The 13,227-nt window shown below is 38.6% G+C and overlaps 1 protein-coding gene across 10 annotated transcripts in view; it reads left to right on the top strand.

The window, feature by feature from the left end:
- Positions 1–13,227, top strand: part of LOC139683048 (zinc finger SWIM domain-containing protein 6) — a 203,492-nt gene that overhangs the window by 148,666 nt on the left and 41,599 nt on the right. For 9 of the 10 annotated variants that reach the window (XM_071577781.1, XM_071577788.1, XM_071577787.1 and 6 more), the window contains 3 exons: positions 68–214; positions 8,624–8,770; positions 11,600–11,860. In XM_071577781.1, the coding sequence (XP_071433882.1) occupies positions 68–214; positions 8,624–8,770; positions 11,600–11,860 (555 nt within the window). The remainder of the gene's footprint in view (positions 1–67; positions 215–8,623; positions 8,771–11,599; positions 11,861–13,227) is intronic. The other variant, XM_071577782.1, reaches the window with a different exon arrangement.

Below are 13,227 nucleotides of genomic sequence, written 5' to 3'. Positions count from 1 at the left end.
ACCTAGCAAAACAGGCCATTGCAGACATGGAAGCATTGCTATTCCTCAATTATTTTCTCCATTTTAGAACATGTTCCTACAGCCTGTGCGAGGGTGGATGCATTACGATCTCATGGATACCCACAAGAAGCACTGAGGCTAGCAATAGCTATTGTTAATACACTAAGAAGGCAGCAGCAGAAACAGCTGGAAATGTTCCAGGCTCAGAAGAAAGGTAAATGCGGGGAAGAGAGAAGGGCAAAGGACATGATAAGGTGACAATAACACCAGACTGAAATTTTGCATGAGAAAACTGCTTTTGAAACTAAAGCAGAAGAGGTGACTTTAACTCTTCAGTTCAAACAATCATAGTGGTAATGCCACATTCTGGATGTTGGAGGGTTTTTTATGCTGGATTGTGAGCTCTGCAGGGCAAGGGCTCTGTTCTGCCTTCTGCAATACGTCTAACATGATGGGGCCTTTATTCCAATCAGAGTTTTTGGTTACACAGTGTAAATATTCATCCTGTGTAATTAATAGGCTTTTAAACAGAAATTTGCTTTTGGAGTGTATTTAAAATAATTTTTTTCCTCTGATGTATAATTTAGCAGAGCTATATGTTTCTGAGGTGGAAGCCTAAAGTTGACTAGGCAAAGTCTGCACTACAAAAATTCTTCAAATTTGGCAGTTTCTTCCAAAAGTCTCTTATGATGCTTAAAACTTTAGTGGATTCACATCACTGGAAATGAGATTTTTGAGACACTGGCTTTATAAAACATTCTGTGATGTTCCTCTAAACACTACCCCTATTTTTTGAAGGAACATCCTAGCAAAAATAATCCTTCGCTGAACTTTGTCATAGGTTTGAAGAGGTAGTGAAGAAGAAAGGGATGACTTTGTAGTTAAAGAATGCATGTGAAAAATTGGAATTACATTCTCAGCTACTACAAGAACATGTTTCATTCAAATTTTATTTTAGACCTTTGTTTCTACTCTTAACTATGTGTATCCTCATGCATTCTAGGCAAAAATACCAGTGTGTAGTCATATGTGTGAAATTTTTAGGTGTATGTGCAGGTGTTTTCCCAGAAATGATTATTTAGAAATTGAAGACAAGGTAGACGCCTGACTGACAAAAAAAAAAAATTAGTTGGCAGTTCCTATGTGCCTCCATTTTACAATACCCAAGGAAGAAATTTTGAGCACTATTGTGGATCCTAGATTTTAAAAAAACTTAAAGCACTTTGCATTATTACTTGGGAGAATTTTTCTGAGTCTTTTTCTCATGTAATATATCTTTCCTTAACATGAAGTTTGTAGTTTCTATGTTGTTATTTACTGCTTTGGGGTTTTTTTCACTCTTATGCTGGGAATTTAAAAAATATTCTTTTAATAGTGCAAAATATGCTGGTCTTCTCTATAAGCAGATTAATTCTGCAGCTACCGTTTCAGTTCAGCAAACACCACATGCTTCTACTTAGCTTTCATTCATGTGACTGATCTGACACTCGTGGAACTAGTTCCATGATTTAAAGATAAATATCTATATGAATGGAGGACTGAAGCCTTTGTTTGGCATGACACAAGCGAAGCTCATAAATAGACAAAATAGATGAAATAGAATATGAGTGAGTCAGTAAACTGTTGCCTGATGCCTAAATTCCTGTGGAAATAGACACTCAGAAAAAATATTAATGGAGAAAGATAGATGGTATACCTTTATTGAAAGCTTTCAAGGTGCACACCCCAGGTCTGCGCACACACATGCACAGACCCACACTTGCACACAGACATGCACGCTGGCATGCACATAGACATGTGCACAGACATGTGCACAGACATGCGCACCCATGACCAGGGATGTCACTGCTTTTATAACTTCTCAAGCAATTAACATATGAGATATCTATAACCAACCATGATTCTCATTTCCCTCTGTGCCCCACCCATAGGGGTCCTCAGAACTGCCCCTTGGAGAAGTTACAGAACTTCTAGGCCGCCTTCTTGTGTTTTGTCTTCATGCTATCTACAGGTGGTTTCTTCCAAACATAAATGGCCTTGGCAGGGCATGAGAAAGCTCATGAATCTGTGAGAAAGAGCTTTAGTAACTCACCTAAGATGTGAACAACCTAGGAAAATCTATGTAAATTATATAATCTCAAAAATCTACCAAATATACTAAAATCCTTAGGCATCATTTCCCCCCTTTAGAGACTCGACAAAACTTATATTTTGTCCAGTCTCTACCACTTAACTTATTTAACTCTATACCATAAAGATAAACAACAACAACAGCATCAAATTATGCAGCTAGCTATTATGCAAAACACTGATGATAAACATAACTTAATATAAACAGTTGTTATATCCAGGTCCAATTTGGTAACCATGAAGTAAGTTTGCTGGAGATATTTCCAATGTCTAATGAGACATTTTTGAGCTACCTGATTTAGAATTCGAGTTTGTTTCCAAATCTCAGTCAAATTCATAATACAAATTCAACAATTACTTTTTATGATGTTTTTTACTAAAGTCAAATGCAAATTTTGGTTCCAAACTCATGCTTACCAACAATACAAGCAATACATACAGAAACAGTAATTTAAAACACATTTTTCTGTTTGTAACAGTCTCTGTTGTTGCTCTTGTCCCAGGAGCAGAGGCATCCTTAGCTTTGGAGTAGTAAGTCCAGGAAACATGCTATGCAAAAATCCAATCCATTTTGTTGCCTAAGATGACATCAAGTTGTTTATCTTCTAAGTGCTCCTGGAGTGTCAACCACAGGGGTACACCTCTGTCTCCTTGACTGTGGTGTGGGTGGTTAACAATACTTGAGATGACCTTTTTCTAGTTAGCATGCAGGGGTTAGTGTCCCATCATTCAACATAAATTCAGTCCTCAAGCTGGAACAGATGAACAGGAGTGTCCATTCTTATCGGTCGGGATAATAGGATGAGTCTCTGGAGTTCCTGCAAGGCAAAATCTAAACAATTTAATAATTTTGCAAACCAATTTTCTCTTACGTCAACATGAGGAATCATTGGAACTTATGTTGTCTCTCTGCCTTAGCTATAGGCAAGGCCTGAACTCATAATATAGATGTCTCTTGACAAATTTTACCTATTTGTGTTTTAGGAGTACTATTCATACTTCACTATTCACCTAAGGTCTATAAAAGAGTGTGCAATTTTGCAAATCCCAGGCAATTTTCAAAGGGATCTTGAATTTTAGAATTCTTGCATTTTGACTATATAAGAGGGATTCAGCTTTTATAATATGAAGTGGTTGACTGCCAGTCACAAATTTATGGGCCAGTTAGGAGCTTACCACAAGCAGGGTGTGTCTGGTGTTTGATGCAACATCAAACGACATCCTGGCACTACCAATTGCTCCCCACAGAGTGCTTCCATTCTCCAAACAGATTCCAGGCCTGATCGGGGACAGGCTATCCTGCCACAGTCTGTCCCTGACTGCAGTCAATCCGCTTCATCTCATGGAGTAGCTGTGCAGGAGCCTCTTGCCTCCATGTTATAAAAGCATCTTCATTAATACCAAAATGTATATGTGTATGTTAACACATTAAATCAGTCAGCATCAAATTAGCTACTAACAATGGCATCTTTATGTTAGCCATACATAGGTTTTTTTAAAAGACTGTTCTGTCTATTCTGCTGAAAGAAATTCAAGAGACATAAGAGCATGAAGAAAGTATCCAGAACATGATTGAAATTCACTTATCATTAAAACAAGGTACAAGTTAGACATTTAAAAAACTTAAACAAACCATCAAGCTATTGATGTTACCAGTTCATCTTAAAGATTGCAGGCTAGATGTGAGTCAATGTCCATGAGAGGGTGCACAAAATCAATTCTTCAGTTGCAGCGCTGTAAACCAGCTACCTTCTTGCTTTCTAACAAAGGACTCTTCTCCTGTGAGGCTTCTGTGGGCTTACACACTGTGACACTAGATAACAAAACATTTTAGAGACAAATTCAAAATAGACAAACTTGATCTCACAATCACATGAAATTTTGTGTGGACTCCCAAACCAGATCCAGATAAATCTCTTTCACAAGCTGCAGCAATCAGAGTCAAGACGTGGATGTTCTTCACAATGCTCACACAATGCTACAAAACTACTGGAACAAAACATATACAGAAATATGAATATTGCAAAACAACCAATGTAACAAAGCAATAGTAGTTTTCAATTCTTTTCCATATCATATTCCTTACGAACTACCTGTAAAAGAAAAAATTCCATTCAGACTTGTCTATAAGAGACTAATCAAACTTAACAATCAAGCTAACAATAAAACCTAGTAGATAATGAAAGTCAACTGAAATACAATAATCAGTATTATTCAAATTAGATTAGCCATCCATCCTTTTGGAGTCTTTTCAGTTCAGATACAATGATCTTTATCAGATCTGATCATGCTGTTTAAATGTCTTATCCCAATTTGGATTCTAATTCAAAGCCTGATCTTTATATACCATCTTTGGAAGTTACAGGCTGATCTAGAGCTATTCAATTTTGTCAGAGTGCTTTGGAGGGCTGGTAATTTTGTTTCACAATAATTCTTACAATGACAGGAGCTTTCTTTATTTTTCTCTAAGAGTTTGGAGCCACATTTGCTATTATAACCAAGGCCCTGCAGGATGATTGACTGATCCAGGTACAATTCTGCAAACACAAAGAATAGATCATTTAATATTATTCATATTTTATTCAATTCAATCTTATTTGCATGATCTTACTTCTTTGTTTTTCTTCTTTGAGTCCTGTTTACTCAGGAATTTTTATCACAGTCCAAAACTTCCTGTCTTGATGTATCAGATGTTAAGGTCTCTTGTCTTGATCACCATATTTGCAGCTGTAAATGCATGTTCTATCATTCATTTACCCTCTTTCACTAAGTTGTTTCCATTAATATGTTGCTTTCAGTCTCAGTTTTCCAGTAACACATCCTTCTAGTCCAGTCTGCTGCAAACAGTCCTGTTCTAATAGCAGATTGTTAGTTCACGTGAAGGACAAAAGAGGTACACACCTCTCTTTGCAAATGGAGTGGTTTGGGCGAACTACAGGTTTGGACTCCCCCCCAAACATACTGGGCCAGATGCAAATTGGACAGCTGCCACTTTTGCCAATTACAGGATGAATCGCAAGATAAGAACAGTATGCAGATACATAAACAAGTGAAAGAACAGAATTCACAAAGCGACTAGAGTCTTTTCGCCCTCAACTTTAGATCAGGGATAAACAAAAAATTTTCGCCCAACTCAACTCCCTGATCTGCCCCTCAGGGGACCTGCTCTGTCTGCCCAAATTTCCAATAGCTAGCTAAAACCTTAATAGGTTTAAAACTTTTCTATCTTACCTGCCGCACAAGTCACGAGTCCTTGAAGTTGCAGCTATGTACTCTCCCGGTCGATACAAAGGAATTCTCTTAGAAGTGCCGGCCGAAGAATCCCTTTTAGATGGAAGTTTCTTGATCGAGAGAAGCCAGCTTGTCAACTCCGATTTCCCCGCCGCTGCACCCAAACTGTTGCCTGATGCCTAAATTCCTGTGGAAATAGACACTCAGAAAAAATATTAATGGAGAAAGAGAGATGGTATACCTTTACTGAAAGCTTTCAAGGTCTGCGCACACACATGCCAGACATGCACGCTGACATGCACACAGACATGCACACCCGTGACCAGGGATGTCATGGCTTTCATAACTTCTCGAGCAATTAACATATGAGATATCTATAACCAACCATGATTCTCATTTCCTTCTGTGCCCCATCCATAGGGGTCCTCAGAACTGCCCCTTGGAGAAGTTACAGAACTTCTAGGCCGCCTTCTTGTGTTTTGTCTTCATGCTATCTACAGGTGGTTTCTTCCAAACATAAATGGCCTTGGCAGGGCATGAGAAAGCTCATGAATCTGTGAGAAAGAGCTTTAGTAACTCACCTAAGATGTGAACAACCTAGGAAAATCTATGTAAATTATATAATCTCAAAAATCTACCAAATATACTAAAATCCTTAGGCATCAAAACAGTCATTGCTATTAATCCTTTTTGGTAATATGTGCTTCTGCCTTTTGTTTTTAGAACATGCCATTTGTTTGTAAGAAAATTATTTACTACTTTGTATTTCGTATTACATATCAGTTTATTCTTAAGAAAAAAAGCCACTGAGTTCAACAGTGTGGCTGTGTTTCATTTTGTAGCTCTACATATTTAAATAGACAAGAAGCAAGCTTTTAAAGCTTTGTGATAATACTTATGATTACTCAGATGACACTGTGAACGAGAGAGCACAGAGGCAGGTACAAGTTAGTGTGTAATAAGCAAAGAAACAGATAGTCTGTAATGACTTGTATACAATTTTTAAATGGTCACTTGGGAATCAAGAAAGGCAAGAAGGACCTCGGAAACTACAGGTCTGTCAGTCTCACTTCAGTGCCTGGTAAAGTTATGGAGAAGATTATTCTGGGAGGTATTGAAAAACACCTGAAAGACAATGCAGTCATCGGTCACAGCCAGCACGGCTTCATGAAAGTCCTGCTTATCAAACCTGATTTCCTTTTATGACAAGGTAACCCACCTAGTTGATCAAAAGAAACCAGTTGATGTAATCTTTTTGAATTTCAGCAAAGCTTTTGATGCTGTCTCTCCCAGGATCCTTCTGGACAAACTGTCCAGCACACAACCGGATAAACACATCATGCAGTGGGTGAGCAATTGGCTCACAGGTTAAGCACAGAGGGTAATAGTGAATGGGCTAACATCAGGCTGGTGACCTGTCATTGGATGTGGTTCTGCAGGGCTCCATCTTAGGCCCTGTGCTCTTCAACATCTTCATAAATGACCTGGATGCAGGACTGGAAGGGATACTAAGCAAGTTTGCAGACAACACAAAACTGAGAGGAGCTATTGACTCCCTCAGAGGCAGGGAGGCCCCGCAGAGAGACCTGGACAAATTAGAGGACTGAGTAATCACCAATCATATGAAGTTTAATAAGGAGAAAGTGCTGGATTCTGCACCTGGGATGGGGCAACCCTGAATATATGGACAGACTGGAGAACGAGATGCTGGAAAGCAGCGCCACGGAAAGGGACCTAAGGGTCCTGGTCGACGGCAAGTTGAATATGAGTCAGCAGTGCCCTGACAGCCAGGAAGGACAACTGTGTCCTGGGATGTATCAGGCACAGCATCACCAGCCAGTCAAGGGAGGTGACTGTCCTGCTCCGCTCTACACTGGTACAGCCTCACCTTGAATATTGTGTGCAGTTTTGTCTTCAGCAATATAAGAAAGACATTAAGCTATTAGAGAGCGTCCAAAGGAGGGCAACGAAGATGGTGAAGGGCCTTGAGGGGAAGTCATATGAGGAGCAGCTGAGGTCACTTGTTCTGTTCAGCCTGGGGAAGAGGAGACTGAAGATAGACCTCATCGCAGTCTACAACTTCCTCATGAGGGGAAGAGGAAGGGTAGGCACTGATCTCTTCTTTCTAGTGACCAGTGACAGGACCTGAGGGAATGGCCTGAAGTTGTGTCAGGAGAGGTTTAGGTTGGATATTAGAAAGAGGTCCTTCACCCAGAGGGTGGTTGGGTACTGGAACAGGCTCCCCAGGGAAGTGGTCACAGCACCAAACCTGCCAGAGTTTAAGGAGCATTTGGACGATAGTCTCAAGCACATCATGTGACTCTTGGGGATGGTCCTGTGCAGGGCTAAGGGTTGGACTTTATGATCCGTGTGGGTCCCTTCCAACTCAGCATATTCTGTGCTAATGTGCCTGATCTCTCGTCATTCATTCATGTGTATGTGTCTAGAAGAAAAAGCTTGGGAGCTGAAGGGGAACTGCTGTCATAAGACTCTTAGTTAAAAAAGGGATTTGAGTAATCTCTCACTTCTTTTACCACAGCCACACTTCCTTCAATGCATTGTGCTAAACAATTTTTTCATGTTGTAACTGATTGATGGATGAGGGCTACAAAACAAAGTATCCATGAAGGTATTTGTTGACTGAAACTTAAGAATGACAAAAATACACTTAAAGGACAATTTTTTTCTTTTATAACCCCTTTAAACATTAGACCCTTTTTTTGGCTTTTTTTTTTTGAACTATCATTATAAGTTTATTGTTTCAATGAATATTTAGGTGCAATAAATTTATTTATTAAAACAGAACATTTCAGAATATTTTAATTTATTTCAGTGTCATCAGCTTCATTTAAAATTTGAAAATGGTACTGCATCTTTTGAGTGAGGAAACAGTTGTGATTATTTTACCAAAAAAAAGTCTTTGTTATAATTTTTCAGCAGACATTTTCACAAGTTACTCGTATCAGGTAAGAAATTTCAAAAGATACTGCTGTTGAAATTTTTGACCCATAATGTACTTTCCTAGTGCTCAAAATGTTTGGCCTTCATCCATTTTCTTTTTTTCCTTTTTTTAACATATTTACAAAGGGCAATAAATTCACACTGAGAAATACTATTTTCTCCTTCTAAGCAGAAGCTACTGGAAATACTTTGAATTCTGTGCTGAGAGCATTTTAATCAGTTTTACTTCTATAATTGTTTTGAGAGGTTAATATGCACTCCCTTTCCCTCCCTCCTCCTCCTTCCATCTTTTCTGTCACAGAACTTCTCCACAAAGGACTAATCTCGATAACAAATCTTGAAGGTTGGGTGGGACATCCTTTGGATCCAATTGGCACCCTCTTCAGTAGCCTGATTGAAGCCTGCAGGGTGGATGATGAGAGCTTCCATGGATCCTCAGACTTCATGGGTAAGGCCATGCAAAAGGAGCAATCTTCTCTAAGTCTTCAGTAACCAGAGGCATTTTTCTGTTACCTTTCCCAATTAACTTGAAAGCCAGTGTCTATAGCATAAGGACTCACATTTGCATTCCCTAAGAAAACATGAGGTAGAGAATGTTTAAAGTAAATTTTTGTTATAAGTTATATGAAAGCCTTCAAAAATTACCAGTTACTCATTCTTGAAGGCAATTCAATACTTTACGCTTGAAATAAAACTGAATAAGACTTTATAGCAGCAACCCTCTTTACATACATTACTCTGTCCTCTTTTTGAGAAATTACAGGAAATCACAGAATTGTTGAGGTTGGAAGGCTCCTCTGAAGATAGTCTAGTCCACCTACTCTAATCAGAGCAGGGTCACTGTAACAGGGTGAGTTCTACAGTTGCTGGAAAAGTGAAGCTGAACACCGCTGAGAGTTTAGAAAAACAGTATCTTTATTAACAGGAGTGACCGAATAGTGGGAACCCAAAGAGAAGGGAGAGACAGAAGGAGGGAGACTAAAGCAATAAGCCCAAACATGTAAGCACCCCACTCACCAAAGAGTTACTCACGTAAGGTTGTCTTACCAACTCAGGACACTCCCCTGAAGGCAAGGGCTACATCTTCTAGGCATTGGCAGACAGCAGGCATCCCTGCTGTCTTTTTTGGGAAAAAAACCACCAACACAAAGAGCACAAGCCCTCTCACCTTTTTTTGAGCCTGCTAGAGACGTCTACCTAGGGAGGTATGTCCACCGCCCCCCAGGAAGAGGTTGCAGACCCTGCTGCTCTCTCTCTCTCTCTTCCTCCTTGCTCTCCCCCTCTCAGCTCTCCTCCAAAAGCTGTCAACCAATAGGAGAGACTCAAGTAACTTTAGTTTATGCAAACTGTCTTCAAGGACAAAGCCTTCACTCTATCAGCTTTTGTTCCCTAGAACTTGGCAGGAAAAGGATAAATCTTTTCACAGATGGCATGAGCAAAAACACAGACTAAAATGTCAACACTTTCAATTCCTGATACAGTCACCTAGAGCAGATTGCCCAGGACTGTGTCCATTTGAGTTTTGTATAGCCCCAAGAATGAACACCATACAACCTCTCTGGGCAACCTCTTATAGTGTTTGACCATCCTCACAGTAAAGAAGTATTTTCTTTTGCTCAGATGGAATTTACTCTATTTCACTTTGTGCACATTGCCTCTTGTCCCATCACAGGATACCACTGAGAAGAGTCTGGCTCTTTCTTCTTTACGTTGTCACATCAGATATTTATATATTTTGGTAAGATCCTACTGAGCCTTTTCTTTTCCAGGCTAAACAATCCCAGACATCTCAATCTCTTATATGGGAGATGCTCCAGTCCTTTAATGATCTTTGTGGCCCCTCACTGAATCTGCTCCAGTAGGTCCATGGGGAGCCCAGTACTGAACATGGCACTCCAGGTGTGGGCTCACCAGTGCTGAGCAGAGGGGAAGGATCACCTCCCTCATCTGTTGGTGATGCTCCTCCTATGGGGTCCAGGATGTTATCTGACTTCTTAGCTACAACTGTACATAATATTTCAAATTGATGACAAAACACTTAAAATTTATAACATACATGGTCTATAAAGTACATGGTCTATAAAGGTTATGAATTGGAAAGTAGCATTGTAGTATTGATATATGATTTAGGACAGGATGTATACACCCATTTTAATTTAAATATTTGCTTTCCAGGAGCTTAACTGATTTATTCCTTATTCTCAGTCTCTTTCCACTTCTGTGGTAATTTCTTAGCACCTTCTGCATGGTCAGAAACTTGAGTCATTCCTCTACCTATAGATCCTTTATATGCACATCCCCAATCTTCTTCTTGGGGTTTTTCCTCAAAACTCATTTTGTTCAATTAGATTTTCTTCAATAAACTTCTAATCCCATATCCACCAATTCTGGAAGAATTCTTTGCAATTAAAAAACCCCAAAACAACCCCATAAAATAAAAGTAGTGTGTGTTGAAAAGCAAATTCCCCCTACACACACATATGCAATCTACCAAATGCATTTTGCTATCTCATTTGCTGCAACTGTCCATCTCCTTACATCTGTACATTGCAACTTTTTGTTCCAGAAGGAGACTATAAGCTGCTAGAGGTTGATATAGCATTTTGTCATATGGTGTATTGGTGAAGTGCCAAATGAATCAGTAGTACTCTTTAAAACAATTTATGGCTTGGTCTGTGTGGAATTTACAAGTAACCTTTACTAAAAGTAGCATTTCTAGTGTTAATAAAAGTCAGAAACATTATGCATGTTTATCATAAATGCAACTGTAACAAATAAAAACGCATGAAGAGAGCTCTAACAAACAGAATGCTTTAACGTTGTGGAGTTTCCAGGCCTACTGTATTTGCATAATCCTAATAGCCTCAACTGAAATCTATGCAGGTGTATAAGCACCTTCCCTTTCCATTTATACAACATCAAAGCTTTAAGGAGATACAGAAATGGGTGGGGAAAAAATTAAATAGATCTTCCAATTTTGGCCTTATTAACACAAATCTAGAGAAACTGCCTTTCTCCAAATCATGCAGTTCAAAATGAAAACTTTTATTTTTACTGGTGTTTCTTTCTAAAACCTAATTGTTTTGTGTATTTCTGCAATGTGAAATTGGATCAGGAAGTTTAGATTGGATGACTGGATATTGAGATTGCACTAGTAATTTAAGTAATTTTTAAAAATTAATATTGACAGAGGAAGCATTTGTAAATGTAGCATTATAGGCAGATTATGAATTTTAATGATTTCCTGATGTGTTGTTCTTTGTGTCGCCCTTTACAGAGAACATGGGGCAATGCAAATCTCTGGAGTACCAGCACCTGCCTGCACACAAGTTTTTAGAAGAAGGGGAATCTTATTTAACGCTAGCTGTGGAAGTTGCATTGATAGGGCTGGGACAGCAACGAATAATGCCAGATGGCTTGTATGCACAAGAGAAGGTTTGTCGAAATGAGGAGCAGCTAATTTCTAAGCTACAGGAAATTGAACTGGATGATACTCTGGTGATGATTTTTCGAAAACAAGCAGTCTTCCTATTAGAAGGTAGCTCAATGTAGATGCTAACTGCTTTTCTAAACTGTCTTCACTTACACAAATCCACTGAATTAGTATTCCAGTGGAAACTGCATTACATACTTATGATGTTTTTTGATGTAGAATTCCAGCAAAATTTTGTTTCCGATCTCTTATGAAAATCAAACATACTTCGGATATCACATGACTGTAGAGATAAGGCATCTACTGACCTACAAGCCTTTAGTTTTAATTTTTATTGCATTTTGTTCTTTAGATTTGTTCAGTATCCTAATTATATAACCCAGGGTCACAAATAATACAGACATCAGTTATCCTCAACAATTCTTAGGTAGTAAATTTCTAAATGTCATTTGTATCCTGAAAAAGGACTGTCAGCTTTGTAAATTCAGAAGATTTTTACCTCTTTTCCCAAGTGAAGAGCTCAGAAAATTCACTTAAATTTGCTGGGACAGAAAAATAGCATTTTCTTTGTAGCAATTTTTGTAGCAATTAGGAAGATTAATTGCCTCTGAAGTTTGTATCATACCTGAAAATTGAAATATATGGGCAAATATTGAGGGTTAAAGCCTTGTCTTGTAACTAAATTTTGATTAAGACAAATAACTTGTGTTTAGGAATTGCAATTGGGCATTGCAATAAAATCTGTACAAAAAAAGTGCATGCTTTTGCCTTAGCTTTTAAAAGGCTTGACATATAGCACTTAAGCCTCATGTTCAGAGAGTAGTCTTGTGGATTCTAAGGTTGTCATTCTAGTTTTTGGGGTTTCTTAAGTTGAGGAAAAAACTTTAAAGGAACGGGTTATCTAAAGGCATGGTCAAAGTTTTGAGTGCTTGATCAAGTGACGGTGAGGAGTTTGATAGTGCTCTAGGTAAGTTGTGAAGATTGTTACATAACAGTCAGGTTTTGCTTTCTTTTTGTAAGACATTTGTCTTTTAAAACTATTTCTTTAATGGAAGAGATGCATTATGTTATTTAGGGTTCTCAGCTTTGAGTCACTATTATTGCCCAGATCTTTTAAGACTTTGATATCTACATTTGAAACTGTAGAGGAGCTGCATCATAAGGAGAGTTTCCATTATGGTGTGGCTGTAACTGTTGCTTTATAGCCTTTGGAGAAGAACATCTTCTTGCTGGATCCAGCTATTCGCCACCATAGAGGGATCCGATTGATTATAAAATCAATTTGATGCATCTATTTACTGGTCAGGATGGTGTATGAGGAAAAGGCAGGATTTCTCCCAAGTATTCTCTGATACATCTAGTTTACTCCTTTGATCACTGATATTCTCTTTGTTTTCTTAGAGTAGTGATCGCAGCAGGAAACCTGCTAAAATAGCTACCGGCAAAATTGCTGTGGTGAGCAGTGTGCAACG

This window comes from Pithys albifrons, chromosome 26 (assembly GCF_047495875.1).
Source record: "Pithys albifrons albifrons isolate INPA30051 chromosome 26, PitAlb_v1, whole genome shotgun sequence".
NCBI lineage: Eukaryota > Metazoa > Chordata > Aves > Passeriformes > Thamnophilidae > Pithys > Pithys albifrons.
Note: the sequence above shows the minus strand (reverse complement) of the source record. Positions and strands in the feature narration are given on the sequence as shown.